The sequence below is a fragment of the Erythrolamprus reginae genome, chromosome 1 (genome assembly GCF_031021105.1).
Source record: "Erythrolamprus reginae isolate rEryReg1 chromosome 1, rEryReg1.hap1, whole genome shotgun sequence".
Lineage (NCBI taxonomy): Eukaryota > Metazoa > Chordata > Lepidosauria > Squamata > Dipsadidae > Erythrolamprus > Erythrolamprus reginae.
Window position 1 is genome coordinate 138,179,214 of NC_091950.1, and position 24,654 is coordinate 138,203,867.

At 40.3% G+C, this 24,654-nt stretch overlaps 3 protein-coding genes and 1 pseudogene across 3 annotated transcripts in view; 2 read left to right on the forward strand and 2 right to left on the reverse strand.

The window, feature by feature from the left end:
• The window catches only part of LOC139175661 (veficolin-1-like), a 940,898-nt gene that overhangs the window by 212,726 nt on the left and 703,518 nt on the right, over positions 1-24,654 (forward strand). The window lies entirely within an intron of this gene.
• LOC139175454 (THO complex subunit 6 homolog) lies at positions 9,502-13,478 on the reverse strand (annotated as a pseudogene).
• Positions 13,444-18,577, forward strand: LOC139175443 (ferritin heavy chain). The gene is made up of 4 exons (XM_070766571.1): positions 13,444-14,032; positions 15,780-15,926; positions 17,365-17,490; positions 18,265-18,577. The coding sequence occupies exons 1-4, from the start codon at positions 13,922-13,924 to the stop codon at positions 18,427-18,429; spliced, it is 549 nt and encodes a 182-aa protein (XP_070622672.1). The 5' UTR covers positions 13,444-13,921; the 3' UTR covers positions 18,430-18,577.
• Positions 22,288-24,654, reverse strand: part of LOC139175435 (bestrophin-1-like) — a 31,005-nt gene continuing 28,638 nt past the window's right edge. The window contains exon 10 of the mRNA XM_070766560.1: positions 22,288-24,473. Within this exon, the coding sequence (XP_070622661.1) occupies positions 23,285-24,473 (1,189 nt within the window). The 3' untranslated portion in view covers positions 22,288-23,284. The remainder of the gene's footprint in view (positions 24,474-24,654) is intronic.

The following is a 24,654-nucleotide window of genomic DNA, read 5'->3' on the forward strand; positions in this document are numbered from 1 at the left end:
CCCAATGGCATCTCCCCTCCATACCCGAGCCGGCTGAGCCCTGTAACCATGTCAGGGAGCGGCCGTTCACCTTCCAAAGGGAAGCCGCTCGCTCGCCTCCCGGAAGCACGTCACGCCCCGCAACAACACGGGGCACGCTGGGACAGTGGGGAGTGGGAGGGGGCGCCTCCTCCCTGCGCCTCTGCTCGCTACCTCCCCACTCACCTTTTCTGCCGCTGGATCCCCCCATGTCCTGTGGCGCTTCTCGCACCACCGCAATCACCGCCGGCCCGAAGGCGGCCAACGGACCCTTAGATCAGTGGTTCCCAATGGCCACACACTGGGGCAATTTGATTTTTAATGGGGGCAATTGGAACATTCTTTAAGCCAAGTTAATGGTCTTTTAGGCTTCCTCCATGTGAGTAGGAGTTCACTTTTGAAAAGTAAGAATTATATGTATGGGGAGGGGATCAGGATTTTGCAGATGCTGGTTGGGGGGACATGGCCAAAAAAAGATTGGGAACCACTGACTTAGATCCTTTTGCATTTCTTTCAGTAAGGTGGAAAATGTGAAGCAAATACTGGGCGCACCTACGGACGGGTGGACATGACCTGGTACATTGTGAATAAGAACAATGCAACCTAATGGGCAGAGGAGGAAATATTATGAGTAAAAATAGTGTTGGGGAGGGTGATGACAGCTACAGAGACTAGCAGGAAGGAATTAGAAAGTCTGAGAGCTCCCTGGGCCTCAGGGAGGGTGTGTGTAAACCACATTTTAGTTGAAGGTTCATTTTCAACATACTGTACTTGGAAGCTATTTGATTAAAGAAAATAGCCTTACATGTTATTCTAGTGTCATAGTAAAGGCCTAGGCCCTGGGCAGACATTTTGCAAGGGGAAGATGTTTATACACAAAGAAATATAACCTGGGAGAAAAAAAGAAATAATCAGGAATATAAAAGAAGCCCTTTGGTTTTATTAGCTTTGTATATTGTTTTTTCTAATGTAATTCCCACAGGTTTTATTAATAATTTTGATAGTTCCACAAATTTTCTTGTTTTCAAAAAGTATTACTCTCAGTGGCATGGAGAGAAGTGTGTAAGATTAACTAGTATATACCAGTATGATTTGCTCTTACAAAATTTGTATTGACTTGCAAAAAGATTTGTATTTAAATATGACTGTAAAATTTTAAAGCAAGGGATGTCATTGTAATCTTTTTAATGGCAAAATGCAACAAGCAATCATCACACCAGAAAAAAAAATACAAAACTGGTTATAACTCTGTATATTAAAAAAACTACATGCATCAGAGCTATTAAAATAAATTGAATCTCATACAAGGAAAAACTAATACAAATATATTCATATAGTATTAAATTTAATATGACTAGGGAATTACTCTTTTAGTCCTTAAACTGGTCAATAAATCTAGAGCATAACAAAAACATTTCAATGTGGAAATTATGTGTTTTATTTATGAATGGGTAATTTATGGCCACAAAGATACAGAACACACCTCCATGTCCTTACATGGTGGCCATGAAAGCTTACTCACTCTGCCTACTTAGACTGTAGGACAAAATGTTTCCCTTAGTCCAGACAGACAGTAGAAAAAGTCAAATCGGAATAAGAGAATTTCTCTTGGCATCAAGGAAGTTTTATCAGATCAAGCATTGGTAAATTCATTGGTAAATACAGCCTGATTATGAAAAATAAAATGATTGGTTTTTCTTTTAAAAAACAAACAAATCACTGGTGATTTATGATTGAGCTTATTCAGAATTAATTTAAGACCAGAAGTGCCAAAACGTGTGTGGGCAGGAAGGTTCATGTTTTCCTGCAAGTACCAAATGAATAACAGACTTTTGAGCCAATAGCATAGGATGGTATATTTGCACAAGTTCTGTTTTGGACTTGCACCATTTCAGATATTTCAGTTTAAAATTCTAGCACAAAGTATAATACAATACGGATTAACACAGAAGTTTAGGGGAAAGGGGCATGCAATAATATTTAGCTTTTAGCATTTGGAGAAGGGCGGCCTAGAAATTGAATAAATAAATATAGACTTACATACCACTTCACAGTGCTTTACAGCCCTCTGTAAGTGGTTTATAGGGAGTAAGCATATTGCCCCCAACAATCTGGGTCCTCATTTTACCAACCCTGGAAGGATGGAAGGCTGAGTCAACTTTGAGCCTACTGAGATTTGATCTGCCAAACTGGTGGCAGCCGGTGATATGCAGAAAATTACTGCTAAATAAATAAGTTTAATGGCAACTTGTAAAATTCAAATAAAATAGTATTGCTCAAAATAAACTCTTAATAATCTAAATCAGTGTTTTTCAACCAGTGTGCCGGGGCACACTAGTGTGCCACGAGACATGGTCAGGTGTGCCGCGAAGAAGGAAGCTCAGGTTCCAGTCTCGCAACTTTTTGCTGAGAGAGAGAGAGAGAAAGAAAGAGAGAAAGAAAGAAAGAGAAAGAGAGAAAGAAAGAGAGAAAGAAAAGAGAAAGAGAAAGCAAGAGAGAGAGAGAAAGAAAGCAACAGAGAGAGAAAGAGAAAAGGAGAGGGAGAGAGAGAGAGAGAAATGAGCAAAAAGGGGAGAAAAAAAGAGAAATGAGAAAATGATTGAGACAGAGAATGAGAGGAAAGAAAAACAAAAGAGAGAGAGAAGTGACTCTTGATTTAAATCATATGATAAAAAGCACCCAAAGAGAGAGAAAAACCCCAGCCCTCACTTGTTTTTGGAAATGGTTCAAGAGTGTGTATACACACACACACACACACACACACACAAGGGGGGGAGGAGACAGGGATGGAAAAAGAGAGGAGAGTGTCTTAGGGTGTCATTTGGTGTCATTTTGGTTGGTGGTGTGCCCCGGGATTTTGTAAATATAAAAAATATGCCGCGGCTCAAAAAAGGTTGAAAACTACTGATCTAAATAATGAATAATTTAATAATTTAAATTATTTGATATGTTCCAGGGGTGAAATCCCCCAGGTTTTGGAGAACCAGTAGCGGAAATTTTTAGTAGTTCGAAGAATCAAACTATAGGACCTATGGGCAGTGTACAGTAGAGTATAAAAATATAGAATAGTGAGAATAAAAACATTGAAGTTAAAATTTAAAATGTTATCGTTATAAAAATTTCAAAATGCAAAACAAGGCAACTTAATCCTATTAGAAATTGGTTGATGGCCAAGAAAGGGCTCTTATCATTTACTAATAACATTTAAGAGACTGGTTGGATATTAATTAACCAACTACAATATACTATACAGTATTACCCTTCTTAAATATTGAGACTGTAGAAGAATAGTACCATCTTTGGACATATGGATAAAAAGGTGGAGGTCAACAGGAAGTCCATCACTTTGAATTAGCTTAAACCAGAGGGAAAAAATAGATCTTTATAAGGAACTTTCCTATCTTTTGAGATGTGTCATATGCTTGGAAGTTTTCAGAACTAAAATTGGTGACCAGGGATTTTATGGTTGCATTTTGGGGACAGATGATGTCAATATCCAAATAAAAATGTCAAATAAATCTAATATGGGCACTTCCCAATTTTTTGGTTCACTAGTAGCCTCTCAATTTAAACAGTTCTTATATAGTTTGGATTCCAAGCATACTATATCATTAGTCAAAATACTAAATTAAAATTCCATAAATCTTGATTTGATAGAGAATATTTTAATAGCAAAGCTGAATTAGCTCCATTTCATAAGATTTATGCCTAGAGATTTCAGCCCTCGCATTGGCTTAGTATGTCAAAATAAGAATTTTGAAAATTATAGTTGATACATTTTTATTTTATTATTAATTTGTACTATACTTTTATTATCCATATGTCTTCCTATTTTCCACATAACAACCCTATGGGGTGAGTTGGGCTTAGAAAGAGTGATTGACCCAAAGTCACTCAGCTAGCTTTTGTGCCTAAAATAGGACTGAACTCAGTCTTCTGCTTTCTAACTTACTAGACCAAACCAAACTGGCTCCTCCTTTACATCATTTTATCTGTGAGAAGCTGCCTTCTATGGTGACCTGACATATATAGTACTGTAATTCATATACAGGGACGTACGAAGTACCATAAATAACAAGGCTAAACAACAGCACATATGAACTTTTATTACATAAATGCTATGATCTCAGTACTTGGGTCAGAGACCAGGATGCAAATACGCAATGGGGGCACTTTGTGCAATGTCACAACATGAACTGGCGGAGTAGTTTGCTGAAACAGCTTCCTATTTCCTGCCATGATTGGGGCAGGAATTAACTTTCTGAGCCTTGGCCTACGTCAAGGGATTTGTACAATAACCCACATATAGTTACGAAAATGCATATGTGTCATGCAAGATGAATAATTGACCAAATAAATATCTCAGCACTATTGGCTTTCTCTAACAATAGTGTGTGTTTTTCCAGTCTGATTCCTGCTCTGGGTAACTTTTGTTTGTTTTACTGTTCAGTTCCTTAATTGGCTATCACAAGATGCTCCATATTATTGTGGTTTAACTTACCTGAACACCTGTTTTAAGCACAGATTACGCTATCTTAAACCCTTAGTCATCTCATTTTATGAATTTTGTGTTGTTGTTTTTCTACATTGTTGAAAAATTCCCTCCGTAGCTTAACACACAGTTTCAGTATCTATAGTCATTCCCTGTTGCAATTACACTTAAAAGCAACAGCCTAGTATTTGCTCAATAGAATTTCTATGTGTAATGGCTGAGTAACACACTGCCATGCTCAAAACAAGTTTTATATATATCACATCCCACCTTCTGTCCAATTAGCTCAAATATGAAGGGTTGAAATTGGTGAGGCTCTAACCCGCAATTCCCTGGCCAGAAGGACAACTGTGAAACTATCTCCCAATTACTTCTCAGGACCATCGAGAGACCAGGCAAGGGTAATTGGCTCAGAAGTATGGGAGGAAAAAAGCAAAGTGTTAAGCAATGCGGCATAAATATATTTGACCCTGAATTTCTTGTTCTGCTGTGAAGATGAATCGGCTATCAGTGGCTTCATTCTGTTCCGCATACAATTGAGGCTGCCAGAACTACTGTGTTGCCCAGAAAAAAAGAGCCTGCCTTATATTTTTTTGAACCTTGAAATAAGTGCTTGGCCTTATTACCATGCACTCAAAAGCCCAATTAGGCTTATTATCAGGGGATGTCTTATTTTGAGGGAAACAGGGTAGTTGAATCCTGAGTAAGGGATCAGACATCACTGCTGAATCTAGTATGAAAGCTGATAAGGACTTTGGTGTTTATTCATATACATTGTCAAGATTCTTCACATAATAGAGTAATTAAGATGTTTTTCCCAAATAATAGAATAAATAATAAAAACCGTATTGATTGGAAACCAAAACTATCTATTAGGAATCATTACAGGTAACTACTCAAAAGAAATATATTATTTAATAGTACATATAGTAACAGCCACCAGAATAACTTATGCAACAAAATGGAAACAAAATGACACACCTATTGATGAAGAAATTATTTTTAAAATTCTTAAATATCCAGAGATGGACTAAGGAGCTACAGGATAAAGAAGATTCTGAACACTATGGAACAACCTGTATGAATGGTTAAAAAACAAGGATGTATATGAAATGTAAATACCAATATATCAACTAGGAATAGAAAGTAAATGTATACTGTATATTGAAGAGTAGGCAATATATTTATATGTATTAGGTGGATATATAAATAGTATAGATATTAACTTTGATACTTGGAAGTACAAACTTGGGACACTGCTTTATAAAGTCCATCTAAGAACTCTGAAATCATGATAATTCCAGAGCGAAGTTCAAATGTTGGTAGACCAACTACCAAAATATTTGGAAATACCATTATAGAGTTTTATATTTGAGATTGTAGAATACTACGGTATGTTCTGAAGTACATTTAGAAGAGGCTTTAGAATTGAGTGACATTTTGGTATTGCTTTAAGATTTTTTTCTTCCATAATGGTTTCATTCTTTCCTGAAAATAAATACATAATTGTGTTTTTTGAGATACTGAAATAACAGTTTCAACAGTGTAGAAGTTTGGATGGAATTCATCATCTCCAAGAGATTTTCAGTGGCCAAATCTCTTCTATTGTCTCTGTTGCTATTCATATCTTAGTGATATTTTCAACTCACCAAATCAATTCAGCTGACACGAAACTAATTTCATAACTTACCGTAATTGAAATGTTCTGCAGTTCAAAATGCTCAAATTGTAGGGATATTAAGGATGATGTGCAATGCTTAAAAAAAGAGAAGAGCTTGATACACTCCAGAATGTTTCTTGTGTCTCTTATAAGAAAATATGGGAATGCATATTTTAGAAGAAAAAAACTTGGTAGAGCTTGTTCCAGGACTAAAGACTTCATTCATTTTGGCTGGCTGTTTACCGCACATACAATGGGGACAGTGTAGTTTTCTTCTGCAGTGTAAAAAATCATTTTTTAAAAAGCTTTCAATTTATTTTTTTCATAATTTATTTGGAAGAACATCAGTCCCTTTTTAAAAATAAACCTTTCTAATAACAATTACTTGATTCAAAATTAATAAACTTTAATAACATTTCTTTGAATTTTTGGGACCATAAATCTCTAGAAACATTATGGAAAAATATTGATAAAGAAAAAGCACTTTTAAATGGGTGGTTGTTGCAGTTCTGCAAACATACATCTCAAAGTTGAGCAGCAAACCTTTACCAGGGACTGACAAAATATAGTTATACTGTACATTGTTCGCACAGTGGAAACAGTGAGTTGGTGCTCTTGATTTTAGGCCAACAAGATCACTACCCAGAAGGACTCAAACCCAATTTGCTACAGATAAATTGGTATGACTCCCATCTAAAGTGAGAAAAAAACCTTATTCTGTATTAGTGGTTTTTCTATTTTTACAGCCTTTGGGTAGGAGTTTTATTCTTCACGTGGCTTGTAGTTTGATCTGTTATAGCATAACAGTCTTATTTTTGGCACACACACACACTCATGTACCGGACATCCATCCATCCATCCATCCATCCATCCATCCATCCATCCATCCATCCATCCATCCATGTAAAATTCAAAATATTTCCCTACTGGGTTTGTGGTTGTGGATTGGTAGGCATGACAGGGGAATGACAACATACCAATTGCTCTAACATCTGCAAGCTAGTGATGTCGCACTTAAAAATCATCACAGATTAAGACTCCCTGCAATTTGCATACTGAGCAAATAGATCGACAGATGATGCTGTTAATATGGCTCTGCACTACATACTACAACATCTTGAATCTCCAAAGCAAAGGTCCTCTTTGTAGATTTCAGTTCAGCATTTAATACCATCATACCGGACATACTTCTAACTAAACAAAATCAGCTAGCAGTACCTGAACACACTTGTAAGTGGATCACAAGCTTCCTAACAGGAACCAGCAGGTGAAGCTAGGCAAAATCACATCAGATACATGTACAATTAGCACAGGGCCCCCCAAGGCTGTGTACTGTCGCCATTTCTCTCTCTATACCAGTGACTGCATCTCAAATGACCCATCTGTTAAACTACTGAAATTTGCAGATAACCAACAGTGATTGGTCTCATTCGAGACAACAATGAAACTGCATACAGACGGGAGGTTGAACAACTAGCCGCATGGTGTGACCGGAACAATCTGGAACTGAACACACTAAAAACCGTAGAAATGATGGTAGGTTTTAGAAGAAACTCTTCCATTCTACCAGCTCTTAGAATACTAGACAATACAGTATCAACAGTAGAGGACTTCAATTTTCTATGCTCTACCATATCTCAAGATCTAAAATGATAACCTAATATCAGAAACATCATGAAAAAAGCACAACAAAGAATGTTCTTTCTGCGCCAACTCAGGAAGCTCAAACTGCCCAAAAAGCTCTGATTCAGTTCTACAGAGGAATTACTGCCAACCTGCCTTCCATTGAGGACCTGTATACTGCATGAGTCAAAAAAAGGGCCATGAAAATATTTACCGACCCCTCACATCCTGGACATAAATTGTTTCAAACTCCTACCCTCCAAACAACGCTATAGAGCAGGGGTACCCAACCGTTTGGACCTCAGGGACCACCAAGGTTATAATTTAGATCCCACAGACCACAAAATTCATAATTTTAAATCCCATGGACCCTAATTCATAATTTTAAATCCTGCAAACCGGTGGTGAAATCTAAAACTTTTCCCTACTGGTCCTGTGGGCATGGCTTGGAAGTCAGGGGGCATGGCTTCAGGTGATCATGGCTTGGAGGTCACTTAACCATGCCCTTGCTTAGCAACCAAAATTTTGGGCTCAATTGTGGTCTTTCTTTCTTTCTCTCTCTCCCTCCTCTCCCTCCTTCCCTCCCAGGGGCCAAGATCTCTCCGCAGACCACCAATATTTTCTCGCGGACCACCAGTGGTCCATGGACCACTGGTTAGTGACCTGTGCTATGGAACACTGCACACCAAGACAACTAGACACAAGAATAGCTTTTTCCTGAATGTCATCACTCTACTAAACAAATAATTCCCTCACCACCTTCAAGCTATTCACTAAGACTGCATTACTATTAGTCTTCTCATCCTTCCTATCATCCATCTCCTCCCACTTATGACTGTATGAATGTAACTTGTTGCTCCTATCCTTACAATTTATATTAATAGTTTCCTGATTGCTTATTTGAACGTATGAGAGTCGTTAGTGTTGTACCTCATGATTCTTGATAAATATCTTTTATGTACACCAAGCATAGTCACTAATGACAAATTCCTTGTTTGTCCAATCACACTTGGCCAATAGAATTCTATTCTATTCTATTCTATTCTATAACCTCACTTGGCACCCCACTCCTGGGGTAATGATACTGCAAAACCACCATTCCCACCCCACTGTAGGGCTAGCCAGAGGTGGTTAGACCCCTGTGTATGGTATGGAAAACGAACTCGGCATCTTGGTTTCCTCCAAGAAACCGCATTTTGCACGCGCCTGCCTCAGCACGGTCAATATTGCCTCAACTTGGAAAGGATCAGGTTCCTATCCAGGGGCTCCCCCCATTTATTTGTTTGTTTGTTTGTTTGTTTATTTATTTATTAGATTTGTATCCCGCCCCTCTCCGCAGACTCGGAGCGGCTCACAACAAGAACAGTACAGATCCAATACTTAAAACCCTTAATATAAAAAACACTCATGCATTTCATACAAACCATGCACAAAGCAGACACGGCCCAGGGGAATCAGTTTCCCCATGCCTGGCGACAGAGGTCGGTTTTAAAGTTTGCAAAAGGCAAGGAGGGTGAGGGCAATCCTAATATCTGGGGGGAGTTGATTCCAGAGGGTCAGGGCCGCCACAGAGAAGGCTCTTCCCCTGGGTCCCGCCAGACAACATTGTTTCGTTGACGGGATCCGGAGAAGGCCAACTCTGTGGGACCTAACTGGTTGCTGGGATTCATGTGGTAGAGGGCGCTCTCAGAGATATACCATGTGCATTTTAGGTAAATATTAGGGAAAAGGCTCAGTATCCAAAGTTGGTGAAGACGTTAATGTAGTGGCTGCTTCCAGCTGCTGTCAACACCTTATGCTTTGCAGAACGTTCGTTGATGGAAATGGAGTGGACGCAACGAGGGAGGCAAGGGATTTGAGCCTTCACTTCCCCACTGATCTGTAAATGATTAATGGTTGGATTGTGGCCAGCAGAGAGAATCAGATCTTGGTAGAACATGGTTTCCTGCTGGCACTGAGGCAAGGGAAATACAGTGGTGGGTGTCACTGAATGTAGGTGCCAAAGACTGAGCGTTGGGCCACTGCCACATACCATCCAGTCAGAGTCTGTCGCCAGGCAACTGATCCATTTCCCATTCTGAGGGCAGCTACATTCCTCATATTTATGGACTTCAATGGATTGGACTTGACGTCCTAAACGTAAATCCCAAAGGCGCATCTTCACTTCCAGATAGGCATTCTCGGAGCTGTTCCTGAAGGGCCAAACAGTGGATATAATCAGTGTGGCCTTGAAATTCATGAGTAAAGGCTCCAGTCTCCAGGTCCATCATGTGAATGACACAGTCACCTCCAGCCATCAGTAGAGTATTATCCTTGAGGTTCAACTGCAGGCTGTTGATTTCCGGCACTTCAAGTCTACTTCCATAAGGCGGCCTCCTACTCCAAGCTTCTTTGCAACGTTTTTTTCACGATCTCGTTCCAGTTCCAGGCCTTGACCTCTCCGTTGCCAGCACTTAACAACTGCCGATCGGTGGACACTATGGCATAGATAGCTCCACTGTGGGCTGTAAAGGACACCACCAGATTCTTGTTCTCCTCTTTGGCTTCTGAACCCAGGGCCGCCGATAGGGCGGTACTACTGGGAGTGGTGTCACGGGCCCGGCCAAATTGAGCAATGAGGGAGGCCTGGTTTTGCCCACCGGCCTCCTGGCGCCTACAGTAATTTGTGCCCAGTGAGCAGCTCCTCGCACATGCGCAGTACCGGCCCTCTCTTGCCCGCCACCTGCCTCACCAACGAAAAAGGCGGGCCCTCTGGCCCTCGCGAGGCAGGACTTGAAGCCCCGACGGAGCCTTTGGCAGCGCGGTCCTCCAGTCCCAGAATAAAGCGTGCGGCGAAGGTAGGAGCCCCTTTGGAGTGGCGGTTGCGCTTGTGTTAGTTGCGCTTGTGTTAAATTTTCTTTCTTTTCTAAGCAGCCTTCTGTGTAAAAAAATCCATTTGGGAACGAGTCGTTCCCAAATGGATTTTTTTACCCAGAAGGCTGCTTAGGAAAGAAACAAAATTTAACACAAGCGCAAGTTGTAGACTTCGCACGCGTGCGCCAGCATCACCCAAAAGGCCCCCCCGCGCACTTTTCCAAGGGCGCACACGAAGCCGCGGCCGCCCCCACCCCCCCGCGCCTCTAGCCTCCTCGCGCCCCCGTGGCTACTCACCGCTGCCCTCGCCCGCCCACCCGGCCTCTCTTTCTACTGTGCAGGCATTCTCACAGTGGGGGCCGCCAGCCGGCGAAGGCGATTTTCAATGTCAGGCGTGCGGGCTAACGCACGCTCTCTCCATCTCCCTGCCAGCCTGCCTGGAACATTCAAAGTAAGAGCGAAGATTTTTCTTACTTTGAATTTTCCGGGTTGGGCTGGCAGCAGGGGGATGGGGAGAGCGCGCGTCAGCCCGCACGCCCGACATTGAAAATTACTTTCGCCAGCCTCCAGAGAACGAGAGAGAGTGAGAGCGACGACAGAACAAGATAGAGAGAAAGTGAGTGAGAGAGAGAGAAAAATAGGGGGAGAGAAAGAGATAGCAAGAGAAAGAGAACGAGAGAGAGAAAGCAAGAGAGAGAAAGAAAACAAGAGAGGGAAAGTGAGAAAAAGAGAGAGAGAGAAAGAGGGGGAGAGATAGAGAAAGAGAGAGAAAGAAAAGAGAGAGATGAGAGAGGAAGGAAGAGTGAGAGAGAGGAAGATAGAGAAAGAGAGAGAGAAAGAAAGTAAGAGATGAGAGGAAGGAAGAGAGAGAGAGAAGAAAGAAAGATAGAGAAAGAGAGAGAGAGAAAGCAAGAAAGAGAGAGAGAGAGGGGAAGAAAGCAAGATAGAGAGAGAGAGAGATAGAAAGAGAGAGAGAGAAATGAGAGAGGAAGGAAGAGAGTGAGAGAGAGGAAGAAAGCAAGAGAGAGAAAGAGAGAGAGAAAGAAAGAAAGAGAGAGAGAGAGAGGGGAAGAAAGCAAGAGAGAGAGAGAGAGATAGAAAGAGAGAGAGAGAGATGAGAGAGGAAGGAAGAGTCAGAGAGGAAGAAAGCAAGATAAAGAGAGAGAGAAAGCAAGAAAGAGAGAGAGAGAGGGGAAGAAAGCAAGATAGAGAGAGAGAGAGAGAGAAAGAGAGAGAGAGAAATGAGAGAGGAAGGAAGAGAGTGAGAGAGAGGAAGAAAGCAAGAGAGAGAAAGAGAGAGAGAGAAGGAAAGAAAGAAAGAGATGAGAGAGGAAGAGAGAGGAAGAAAGCAAGATAGAGAAAGAAAGGAAGAGATGAGAGGAAGGAAGAGAGTGAAAGAGAAAGAAAGAAAGCAAGCGAGAGAAAGAGAAATAAAGAGATGAGAGAGGAAGGAAGAGAGTGAAAGAGAGGAAGAAAGAGAGAGAAGAGTGGAAGGAAGAGAGAGAGAAATGATAGAAAAAAGGGGAGAAAAAAAGAGAAATGAGAAAATGATTGAGGCAGAGAATGACAGAAAAGAGAGAGAAATAGAGAGAGAAGTGATTCTTGATTTAAAGCATATGGTAAAAGCACTTAAATAATAACAGAGAAAAAAACCCAGCCCTCACTTGTTTTTATTAATAGTTTTGCTGGTTGTTTTAGTTTTAATAGTAATGGATTTTGGGTTTTTTTAATTATTATTGACAAAATTGAACGGGTCCAAAGACGGGCTACAAGAATGGTGGAAGGTCTTAAGCATAAAACGTATCAGGAAAGACTTCATGAACTCAATCTGTATAGTCTGGAGGACAGAAGGAAAAGGGGGGACATGATCGAAACATTTAAATATGTTAAAGGGTTAAATAAGGTCCAGGAGAGAAGTGTTTTTAATAGGAAAGTGAACACAAGGACAAGGGGACACAATCTGAAGTTAGTTGGGGGAAAGATCAAAAGCAACCTGAGAAAACATTATTTCACTGAAAGAGTAGTAGAGGCTTGGAACAAACTTCCAGCAGACGTGGTTGGTAAATCCACAGTAACTGAATTTAAACATGCCTGGGATAAACATATATCCATCCTAAGATAAAATACAGGAAATAGTATAAGGGCAGACTAGATGGACCATGAGGTCTTTTTCTGCCATCAGTCTTCTATGTTTCTATTAATTTCTTTTAATAAAAAAGAAGGGATTTATTTATTTATTATTTATTTCTATGCCGCCCAGTCCCAAGTTTTTCCTTATTTCCAGATTGCATTTCTTCTTGGTGAGGTTCCGCCCATTGCTTCTTGTACTACCTTCAGGTGGCATGGAGAATAAATAGATGCCATCTGCTCTGTGGCAGCCCTTTAAGGATTGGGAAACTACTATTATATTCCCCCTCAGTTTTCTATTTATTGAGCTAAACATACTCATTCTCTTAGCCCTTGTTCATAGGATTTAGGCTCTAGGCCAGGGGTGTCAAACTCAATTTCATTGAGGGCCACATCAGGGCTGTGTTTGACCTCAGAGGGCCGGGGGAGGGCTTGCCCAGGGTGTGTGGCCATGGCACGGGATTTGGGGGGCAGTAGTTTTAAAATGGCCGGGGGCCCCCAGACACTTAGGCTGTATGGGGCCCCAAAATTCCTGATGGTGGCCCTGCCTGAACCTAATGCTGCCGACAGGCTGAATACAGCAATTTCGCCATAGTTGTTTCCAGCTGCTAAATATTTGCCACAAGGTGAGAAACTTTGAGTGTATATGGTCATGTGCAAGAGCTCCAGTGATCTCGGAATGTCCATCGTTGCTGCTTGCTCAATTTCTTCTCCACGGCACACACGGGCGGCTACTCAGCAGTTTCTTGGAATCACCCTTCCCACCCGGGATGCCTTCCGGTCAAAACAAAGCCTTCCCGAGCCAAAGCGAGCAGAAACGGCTGAGTCACGCTTACTCCGGGCGCGCGTGCATCCCAAAACGGAGGGAGATTTCTGAGGGAGGGATCCTCCCACTTTCTCAGCTTACGGAGGGCGTGGCTTCCATGTGTCCAATTGTGACGCCACTTCGGTACGTCTCCTTTCTCCACATATATATAGACGCTACGTCAGGCGGCCGAGCTTAGAACGTTTGGGAGAGCCGGCGGCGAGAGGGGGTTCCTGCTTCAACAGTGATTGGACGGAACCGACCCACCCACCCACCGAGCTTTTGGGCCTTCTCGCCTTCTCTTTGCATTCAGTACAGTAGCTCGTCGCCGCTCTGCGCTGCCATGGCTTCCTCCCCATCTCAGGTGCGCCAAAACTACCATCAGGACTGCGAAGCGGCCATCAATCGGCAGATCAACCTGGAGCTGTACGCTTCTTACGTCTATCTCAGCATGGTAAGTAACCGAGTCTCTCTTGGAAGGGCGGGAGGAGGGAAGGGAGAGCGCCGGCACACACACACATCCCCCCCCCGCCCAAGTCCTGGAAGACATCGCTCCTTTAAGGGGGCTGGAGGAAATAATCCTCCGCGCCGCGGCTTCTGTGTTTACGCCATTTCCCTTTTTGAGTGTCCTTGAGTCGCGAGGGAGGCCCGCCTCCTATGCGAGCGAGCGGTATACAGCCCTGCAGGTTTTATCCCTCGTAAATAATATTATTATTAATTATTATTAATAATAACAACAACAACAACATCCATCATACTTATATGTCTGCCAAAACATGACTCTGGGCAACTTAAATAAATACTATACAACTATTATAAAAAACAACCAACAATTAGCAAATAGAATAGAAATAACAGTTGGAAGGGGCCTTGGAGGTCTTCTAGTGGTCCAACCTCTTGCTTGGGCAGGAGTCCCTACACTTCAGGCAAATAGTTATCCAACATCTTAAAAGCTTCCAGTGTTGGAACATTCACAACTTCTGGAGGCAAGCCATTCCATGGATCAATTGTTCTAACTGTCAGGAATTTTCTCCTTAGTTGCTTCTCTCCTTGATTAGTTTCCACCCATTGCTTCTGAATGTTTTCTCAATTTTCCTGGGGTGGGGAGTGAAGAGCGTTGTGGCTCACAACAGTGATACAAAATACAAATCCAAAGATTCAGAATAAAGGAGAATATTTATAAAGGATAATATTTGTAGCTTAATACAAATTAATAAAGGAGAATATTTGTAGCTCGAGGTCGAATTGTGTGAGGTCCTTGGTGCTCTCTCAGCTTGCTGCTTTCCTTGCAAGATATTTCATTATCCAAACTCAGTAGTTCCCTTGCTTAGAAATGGAAGCCAAGGCACCTCTTTTTTCTGTGTAAACAGCCCTGTTTTTGGGCTTAGGATTGTAAGGAGAGGGGGAGGGACGGAGGAATCCCTCTTGGCCCTGTTTTTTATACTGCTGGGTTTGCTGGAGAAGTGACGCAACTTGTTTATGAGCAGCGCTTTGCTGTGGTATTTCGTATTTAAAAAATACGATTGTGCTTTAATCGACTTTGTACTCCCCCCCCCTCCGAATTCGATAAACAAATGTGGACTTCCACACTGTGCTGGGAAACTAGTGTTTGATTCTAGTAAAAAGCATTTGATAACATTGTTTGGTACAACGTGTGCAAGAGAGGGCAGCAAGTTGGGAAAAACTCTTGTTGATAAGCGTGGCAACGGCTGCTGCCTTTTAAAATTGAAGGGGTTTCTACAGGCTTTCTTGAAGCTTGTTATATGTATGAAATTACAATTCAGTCATAGAGGAGTTGGATCAGAGTTATTTTTAAAAAAATTCTGGACGTATTTTCTAATTTAAAAATCTTATTTGTGTGTGTGTATATATACCTATGTAATAAAAAAGTTGATGATTTGATCTAAATGCCAGTTCCACAGAAGTCTGAGCACATCACATTGTATAATCCCTTGGGCAGCCTAATTGTTTAGTAATAAGCAACATCTGCAGGGAGGCAAGGGAGTTAGATTGCATCAGAAGTAATGCAAATTCTGCCTTTTTAATCACCTGTGTGTGACATTGCATGCCCCAAGCTGTAGAATTTATGTTGTATGTCCCTTGAATTATGTTAGCAGTTGGTTGTCTTAAAAAAAAAAAGCAAACTAGTGGATTAAGAATGAATAGATGTCCTAATGCAAGGATTTTATTTTGCTTTTCAGTCTTACTATTTTGACCGTGATGATGTGGCCCTGAAGAACTTTGCCAAGTACTTCTTGCACCAGTCTCGGGAGGAGCGTGAACATGCAGAGAAACTCATGAAACTGCAGAACAAGAGAGGTGGCCGCATTGTCTTACATGATATCAAGGTAGGTTGTACCAGGGGAGATGAGATGGCAGGGGTATGATAAGTGAAATATTGCTGCTTTTTGCTTAAGGTTCTGTAGAGCAATTGAGAGCAATGTATCATGAATCTAGGCTTGACTACAAGAAATTGCACTTAATTAGCAGATATGACTTAAATTAGTTCAGTGGGATGTATTTGTGATCAAAACAGATTTGGAAAGAATAGTCATGTGTTTTACCCCAATGTGTTTGGTGTGCACGAAGCTCTCATAGACACTTTGAATTTGTTCTCTGCTGAAAATTTGATTTAAAGTGGCTCTGTTCAGATGTTTATACTTAATGTGCATGGCTGCTGAGCCTATCTTGCCTTGATCACCATGGTTTTGAGAACCCTCATTACTCCCCACAAAGGCATTAGCATACCTCCCTGATAAATGACAAAAAGCTTACCCCCATGGTTTATCCCTGCTTATGGTCAGATTACATAGAACAAGAGTCTGTATGAGATATATACAAGCTATGATATGTCCCCATAGCCTTTAGAACTTGCAGAGGCTTTTGACTGATATGCTGATGTGTACAGAATTCTTTCTAGATAGTAAACTTGAAAACCGCTAGGAAAGGCATGTTGTCTCCTTTGTACTGATAACGAGGCTAAAATATACAAGAATGGGATTAAAATGCTTTTGTTTTAGCTGATTCTATACTGCTTGCACAGGATAAATAATCTATTTAATAAACCTACAAAATATCTGAAGTTAGATTGTCTTTAAAGGCAAAACCCTCCCCACCTTATATTTGTGGGCAATGGATAAAACTGAAAGAGCTATTTTATTAAAAGAAACCTAAGTGAGAATATCTTCAAATAATAGGAAGATAATCTTCTTCATTGAATTGTAGTCCAGTTGGTGGGCCAACAAAGATTGCTAGAACTGTAACTGAGCAACATTTAGAATCAAACATCAAAATTGGCATCATCGACTCTTTCAGACATTACTACACCAGTTTATTTATTTTATTCCTCAAGTTGTTAGGTTCTGAGTTGGAAGAGGGTTAGAAAGATTGCAACAGTTGGTAGCAAGTTCATGGACACTTGCTTTGTAAAGTTATTTCAGTCAATGACCCTGTTTCATTCCAGGTTCAGGGACTAGAAAAATTGTGTTATTTAAAACATTTGATCTTGCAACTTAGAAAACAAGTGCTAAAACCGTCCAGAGTCCTGCTGGAGTGGGGCAGCATATAAATATCACCAAATAAATAAATAAACAAACAAACAAACAAACTAACTAACAAAATAAATAAAATAAATAAATAAAATAAAATAAATAAAATAAAGATGAAATGTGCTGGCTTGAGTAGTCCATCTTTCACTATATCAACTAGTTGCTTTGAAATATCATTATGGTGCTGTAATCATTCATTCTAGTGGTTCAGCTTAAAAAAAAATTTTTTTTTTTAAAGAAACCAGATCGTGATGATTGGGAAAATGGACTGACAGCCATGGAGTGTGCTTTGCACTTGGAAAAGAATGTAAACCAATCTCTTCTAGATCTACATAAGCTAGCAACTGACAAAAATGACCCTCACGTAAGTCAACTTGCTCTATGTAATATCTTTGGCTGGTGTTCACTTTCTTGTAACTATAGGTAGTCCTTGACTACTTGACTTAACAACCACAATTGAGCCCAAAATTTCCTTTGCTAAACAAGATAATTAAGTGATCTTTACCTAATTTATGACTGTTCTTGCCATAGTTAAGTGAATCACTGCAGTTGTTAATTTAGTAACACAATTTAAGTGAACTTGGCTTCCCCATTGTGTCAGAAAGTTTCAAAAAGTGATCACATGATCCTGGGGACACCGTAACTGTCATACATGCCAGTTGCCAAATGTCTGAATTTTGATCATGTGACCAAGGAGATGTTGCAGTTGTTAAGTATGAAAAGTGGTCGTAAGTCACTTTTCAGTACTGTGATAAGTTTGAACAGTCACTAAACAAATGGATGTAAGTCAAGGACTACTTGTTTTTCTTTAAATACAGAGCAAAATGGAAATTATTCATTTAAATTTTGCTAAAGAATTAGAATAGGGAATTAATAGATCTTCACTGTGTCCTAAAGTCATTTAAATAATAGATTTATTTTTGCTTTCATGCTTTGAAGGCTCAAATTCTATTTTGCTTCCCAATATCCAGATATATGTTTTTTAGACAAATTGGGTTTTCTTTGGCTTGCCAGAGGCGGAACTTTTAAATAACAATTTAATTTGTGTTTTTTAATTTGTGTTTTTCTTATTTGCAAAAAAACCTTGTACTCCTCTAGGAAGAGAGAATAGGTTTGTAACATTGCTTTTGTCTTCTAGTTATGTGACTTCATTGAAACTCACTACTTGGATGAACAAGTTAAATCCATCAAAGAGCTGGGTGACCACGTGACCAACTTGCGCAAGATGGGAGCACCAAAATGTGGAATGGCAGAATATCTTTTTGACAAGCATACTTTGGGAGAAAGTGACAGTGAGAACTAAAAGCTACCCATGAATGTTGCAGAGACTCTTATCTTCAACACTTGTGCATGCTTCTTTGGTTTATCTCCAATATTCCCATAATTGTAAAAAAATCACTTCTCCTTTTATGTGTTACAATCACGTCCCCAATAAAATGACTAGGACTACATATTCACAGTTGTACTGCAGTATGTTTTGAGTTTAAAAAACAAAAACTAAATACACAATGCAAGAAGAGTTTTCCTATAAATAAATAATGGTTCTGGTCTCAATCCAAAGGTGAAAATATGCTTCAGAGTGGTTGTGGGTTTGGTTCCTTTAACATGCCAAATAGCAAAATACCTTTTTAGATGTGGATCCAAAGGGTAGCTCATTAATTTGCACTCTTGGCCCATGTTTGTAATTCCTGATTACAATCCTGCCCAACTTCTGAGCATTTGATTAATATTAAGCTTGTTCTGTCAACTGTTTCAGTTGTATAGGCTGTAATTTATAAAGGTCCATATTTTTATAGCAGGAAATATGCACAGCTTGGGCTATTGTATTTACTTAGGAGTAAATGTGGATATGAAAGTGTAAATGTCATGTTCAGACAGCTCTGTTTGACCTGTAGGATTTATATTATGAGTGAGAAGGTGTTGACATATAAAGAGCACAAACCCACCTTCAATGGAAATTAAGCTATATATACCATGTGGCATAAATTCTCAAACTTTGTCTACATTTTAGGACAATGGATTTTTCAGTGCTTTCCAACACTGGAAAATTAACTAAACTAGCTGTTGGAGCAAGTTTAAGTTAAAATAAAGATGCTTACTTTAAAAACATTACCATTGAGTGTTATACTGTTGGATTTTATATGCACAAAAGTTTAAAACCTGTTGCCTGGAGGCCCAGCAATATTTAATAACTTATTGAATGTATGATGTATTAAATCGTGCACAGTCTGGGATATTGAAGGGGGATTAGGTTTCTAAGTGATGCTGCATGTCAATGTCTTACGATGGCCCCATATTGGAATCATCCGAATACTGACCATTTAAAGTTTAAAGTCTACACGACACACTCATTCTTCTCTGGGTTACTTTGAGCTGTACTCTGTTGCTCAGCCATAAAAAGGAATGGGAAGCTCAGTGGGGAAAATGCTGTAGAGCCACAGGGCATCATTTCTGAAGTTTCAGAGAACTGTTTGAGAAGTCTTCAAGGGTGGGGCAGTGAAGTGAGTCAAGCAATATTAGGCATACATGGGTGCAGCCAGGGTTTTCCTGTACTTGAAGATTTTGTTTTGTAACCAAACCTGCTTTACAAACAAGTGTCTCATACTCTGCACGCATCAACACAATAAAACATATCAGTTTTCTGTTAAAGAGGCCTTTGGGTACTGAATAGAGAGTAAACATGACATGTGACATGAAGCCTCACGTTGCTTATCTCTAGATCAAAAGCTAAAATAACAATGGAAAATTACAACCTTGGCCAACCCACTTTCTGACAAAGAGTCATTTGTTCCTAAATCAGTTTGGCTTGATTTTATAATAGCAGTAGAGACTTAACTGTCTGCCATAAAATGATTGTTTTTTCTCCAGCATTTTTGTAATCAATTGATTCACTTGAGATTGTCCTGTTTTACTCCATCACGTGCCAAATATGTTTACAGAATAGTTTCAGATATAAACTTTTAAGACATTGCAAGACAGGGTAAAATCTCTTCACTATAGATTATTCTGTTACTACAGTAGTCTGAATATTGGAATCTCTTAATTGGTGCAACTCTGCCTACTCATAGAACCCACTGGAAGTTTCTCCTATTTTCCCCAGAAAAGAAATTCAATGTTCTTCAATTTCTATTGAAGAAGTTCTATTCTTTTTTGATATAATCAGTGATGTCCCTACCTCAAGACCATCTAAAACAGTGATGGTGAACCTTTTTTGTTGCTGTGCCAAAAGAGAGAATGGTGGGGCCACGCATATGCCCACATCCATAATTCCATGCTGCTCTCCCCAATGCATGTACACATGACCTCGCTCCTATTCCCGGCATACAGTGGCACCCCTGTTTTTCACTCTTCCCAGGCTTCAGAGCCTTTCTAGGAGCCTGGGTAGGGTGAAAACAGCCTTCCCCATCCCCCACCTCGGAGATCCTCTGGAGGTTGGAAATGTTCCAACTCAAACCGGAAGTTGTTTGGGGTTTTTTTGCTCTCCCCAGGCTTCAGAGTCAGGCCATTTCTGGCCTCTAGAAGGTTTTGGTGGTGGTAGGAGACTGCTTTTGCCCTCTCCAGGCTCCCAGAAATGCACTGGAGCTTGGGGAGAGCAAAATACGGGCCTTTCCAACCTCGGGAGGCTGCAAACAGGCTATTTCTTGACTCCCAGTGTGCCACCCAAGAGACTTGAAAATCAACTGACCCGAGTGTGCATGCGCACTAGACCTGAGCTCATGTGCTGACTGTCATGGCTCCTCATGCCACTTGTGGCACGCGAGCTACAGGTTCACCATCACGGATCTAAGGCCTTTTATTCTCTTTTAATGTTTAATGCATTAAACAAGAACAATGAAAGTCCTCAAGTCTGAGATGCATTTGTTTTCTTTCATAACCTGCTAGGCCAGCTTTCCACTAATGTCTCTGGAATGTTTGATTATAGTTATCGTCCCTAGCCAGCAGAGGCAGGGAAAATGAAGTACTGTACTGTATATTATATCTGAAGGGCACAAGGTTAAAGGGAGAGACAAAACGAAAGGATAAGCAAAGATTTGAATATTGGGGACATTTCCACTGAATCTCTAAAGAACTAGGAAGCCTCTTTCAAGGTTTCTAACATGACAAACATAGCCACTGGTGTAATGGTTAAGGCAGCCTGCTAGAAACCAGGACACATGAGTTCTAATACTTGGACACAAAACAGGCAGGCAAGAAAAATATGACAATGTTGCGCGGAATACTATAGGGTTCTGCCTAGGCATTGCCAGGAATCCTGGCAGACTGACTTGAAGGTGAGATGGAGGGAGAAAGGGGGAGAGAGAACAAGAGAGAGAAAATAAAAACTCTCTTCAATCTGGGTCCAAAGACGGGCTACAAGAATGGTGGAAGGTCAGGATCAGGAAAGACTTAATGAATTCAATCTGTATAATCTGGAGGACAGAAGGAAAAGGGTGGGACAGGATCGAAACATTTAAATATGTTAAAGGGTTAAATAAGGTCCAGGAGGAAAGTGTTTTTAATAGGAAAGTGAACACAAGAACAAGGGGACACAATCTGAAGTTAGCTGGGGGAAAGATCAAAAGCAACATGAGAAAATATTTTACTGAAAGAGTAGTGGATCCTTGGAACAAACTTCCAGCAGACGTGGTGGATAAATCCACAGTAACTGAATTTAAACATGCCTGGGATAAACATATATCCATCCTAAGATAGAATACAGAAAATAGTATAAGGGCAGACTAGATGGACCATGAGGTCTTTTTCTGCCGTCAGACTTCTCTGTTTCTATGTTTCTATGCTAATCCCAGGTAGTAAATATTTCCTTGGCTGCAGTTATTCTAGCACCTATCCCACTCTCCTAGCAGAAGTTTGATTATATCTATTAATGGCACGTTCAGTTTGATGCTATTGTCTGTTTTCTATTTCTGCAGTTTATGTTAGGAGGAACTGAAACCTTTTCTGGTTTCAGGTGTTACTGCCACCTGCAATGGATTTTAAACAAACATGTATTAAAAACATTTATAAAGGACTTTTTCTTGCTAAGCCTTTGCTCAAAAAAATACAGTGTAAAATCTAGTTAGTATCTAAAATGAAGATGCTGTGCCACACTGTTTTGCATTCTACCATTGATTTAGACAGCCAATGTAACCCCTTCAAACTTTACCAGAGAAGAAGCTTCCAATTTTCTACTTCTCTGTTTATTTTCAAGTTGTCTTATACAAATAAAACAACATTTCTCAAACTGTTGAAATACTGGCCCATTTTTAACATATTGAAACTAGCAATACATCTACATATTTTCCAATTGACCTTCAATAGGCATCTTGTTTGCTAAAGTGATCAAATAATATTGTCCTCTGACATCTCAACATTTTTATTCAATCTGTCAAGGTGGAATTATACTGTAAGGCAACAGAAAGGCCCTCAAGATTTGCACCCTCTCCTGCCATCTGGAGCACAGGCCATTCTATCAATTTCTTAATACCGAGGCCATATTAACTTCTATTAAAAATAAGTTAGGGTTTTGGGTTGGAAAGTTTGATGCTGTACACCGGATGATTTGAGTTTGATTTGATTATTTGATTTGATGCCACTATCAAATCTTCATGTGTAATTATTGTCTGATAATATCCACATAAAGTATAATCATGTGTAACACAATTCTTCTTGGATCTAATAAATATAGTTTGGCTAAGTGAACTGATAATATTCACAAGGGGAAAAAATCCCCTTCATAAGTAATTAGAGGATGGGGAAAATAAGTCATTGTGTTCTTGGGCAATGATCATACGACTGAGTATATGATTTATCCCAGTTAAATTCTCTCTCCCTGAAGTGGGATGTGCATTCGCAACATTGGCAGCAAGGTCCCATTCTTTGGTACTTTCAGATAAAATAGCAAACAAAAGATTAAACATGTAACCAAAGTAACTCTGCTGAAATTAGAGTTATTTCCTTAGTTGTATGATCCTGAAATTCCATGAGTGGGCCTTAACTTGCTTGTTAGTAACAGCACATATGCATTTATGGAATGAGCTGCTCAGCCTAAATGTTGATTTCCACTTGTTTTTGCAGTCTGTAGTGTGGGCTTTTGCTATCCTTAAAAAGTTGAATAACAATGTTAAATATAATAAAGCAATCCCTCCCATCACATCTACATGAAAAGATTCTGAGCCCACTTAACTGAACTGTCCCTTTTCTCCCTTCCCTTCATCACTAGTGTTCTCACTTATTTCCATAATCACTTCCATTAATCCCACAAAGTCTCTTTCTGCTAGGGAGATGCCAGAGTCATTAGGTGAAGAGCTGATGGGCTTTCTCTGCTCCTCAGTGTAATAAATACTTCCTGGGTCTTTTGCAGCTTCAGAAACAGCTGAGTTATCTTGCTTTGTAACTCCAGGAGAAGCTTCTGAACTAGCAACAACAACAGCATTTCCTTTGCTCCTATGAGATGGCTCAATCCCTGGGGGAGTCAAAGGGCTGAAAGGAAAGAAAGTAGCAGGGGCATTACTATCGGTATTAGGAGTCTTGCTGTTATGAGTGTAAAGGAAGCTGGAATGGTCTGGAGATATGTTATCTGGCCGTTGCTGGTGGCTTTTCAGGTTATTCACGCTTTTGAAACTGGTTTGTATCTCAGGGCTGGTGCACTCCACAAAGGGGAACTTGGTACTTACAGAATCCCCTGAGGACAGAGGTCCTTCTGGGCTTCCGAGAGGAGTTGTTTCTTTTGACCAACTTATGTGTTTTGTATCTTCTTTAACTGACTTGATTAATGAGTCTGAAACATGGCTTTTTTCAGCTGGCCATGGAAAAGACTCCTTTGATTTTGAGCCAACCAAATTTTCACTCCTATCCAAATCACTGGCTTTGCAAGGAGACTGACTGGTAATATTGTCCTTCAGAAAATTGGGACAAGTAGTAATATTGGAAAGTGCAGGAGGTTTTTTTCGGTTTTGACGATGGGATGGCAAGATCATTGGGATTGAGCTGATGGGGGTCTGAGGAGCACTGTAGAACCCAGGTCTTTCATAGAAAGGGCTTGATGTAAAGGCATCAAATTCTTTCAATTTACTGGCAGCAGTGTCCCATTGATCTTGAGAACCGATGCCTAATGGGGAACTGTCTCCCCTTAGCTGGTTAATACTTTGGAGGTTCCCAGGTTTAACCCCATCCATATAAGCATAACAAGAAGGAGAGACATTTTCATTCCTCCGATGTATCAGGCTCATTCTTGGTGACCTGGTAAAACTGGGGGATTGTACATTCAGAAAGCGGCTTATATGACCCAGCAATGGTGTTGAGTGGTTTGCTTCCTCATTCTCCTTGATCTTTTCCAGGGGTTGGAATTCCATCTCTTCTTTCTGCATGCTGTAAAAAGAAAACAGATAGTAGAATACAATGATGTATTGAAAAAAAGGGAATTGAAATCAAAAGTCTGCAGGGGAAACTTTGCGGGGGTGGGGTGGGAGGATGCACCTGGGACTTCACGTGACAATATCATTTCATTCAAGGCAGGGGAAGTGACAAGTGCAAATATAAACCCCAAGAA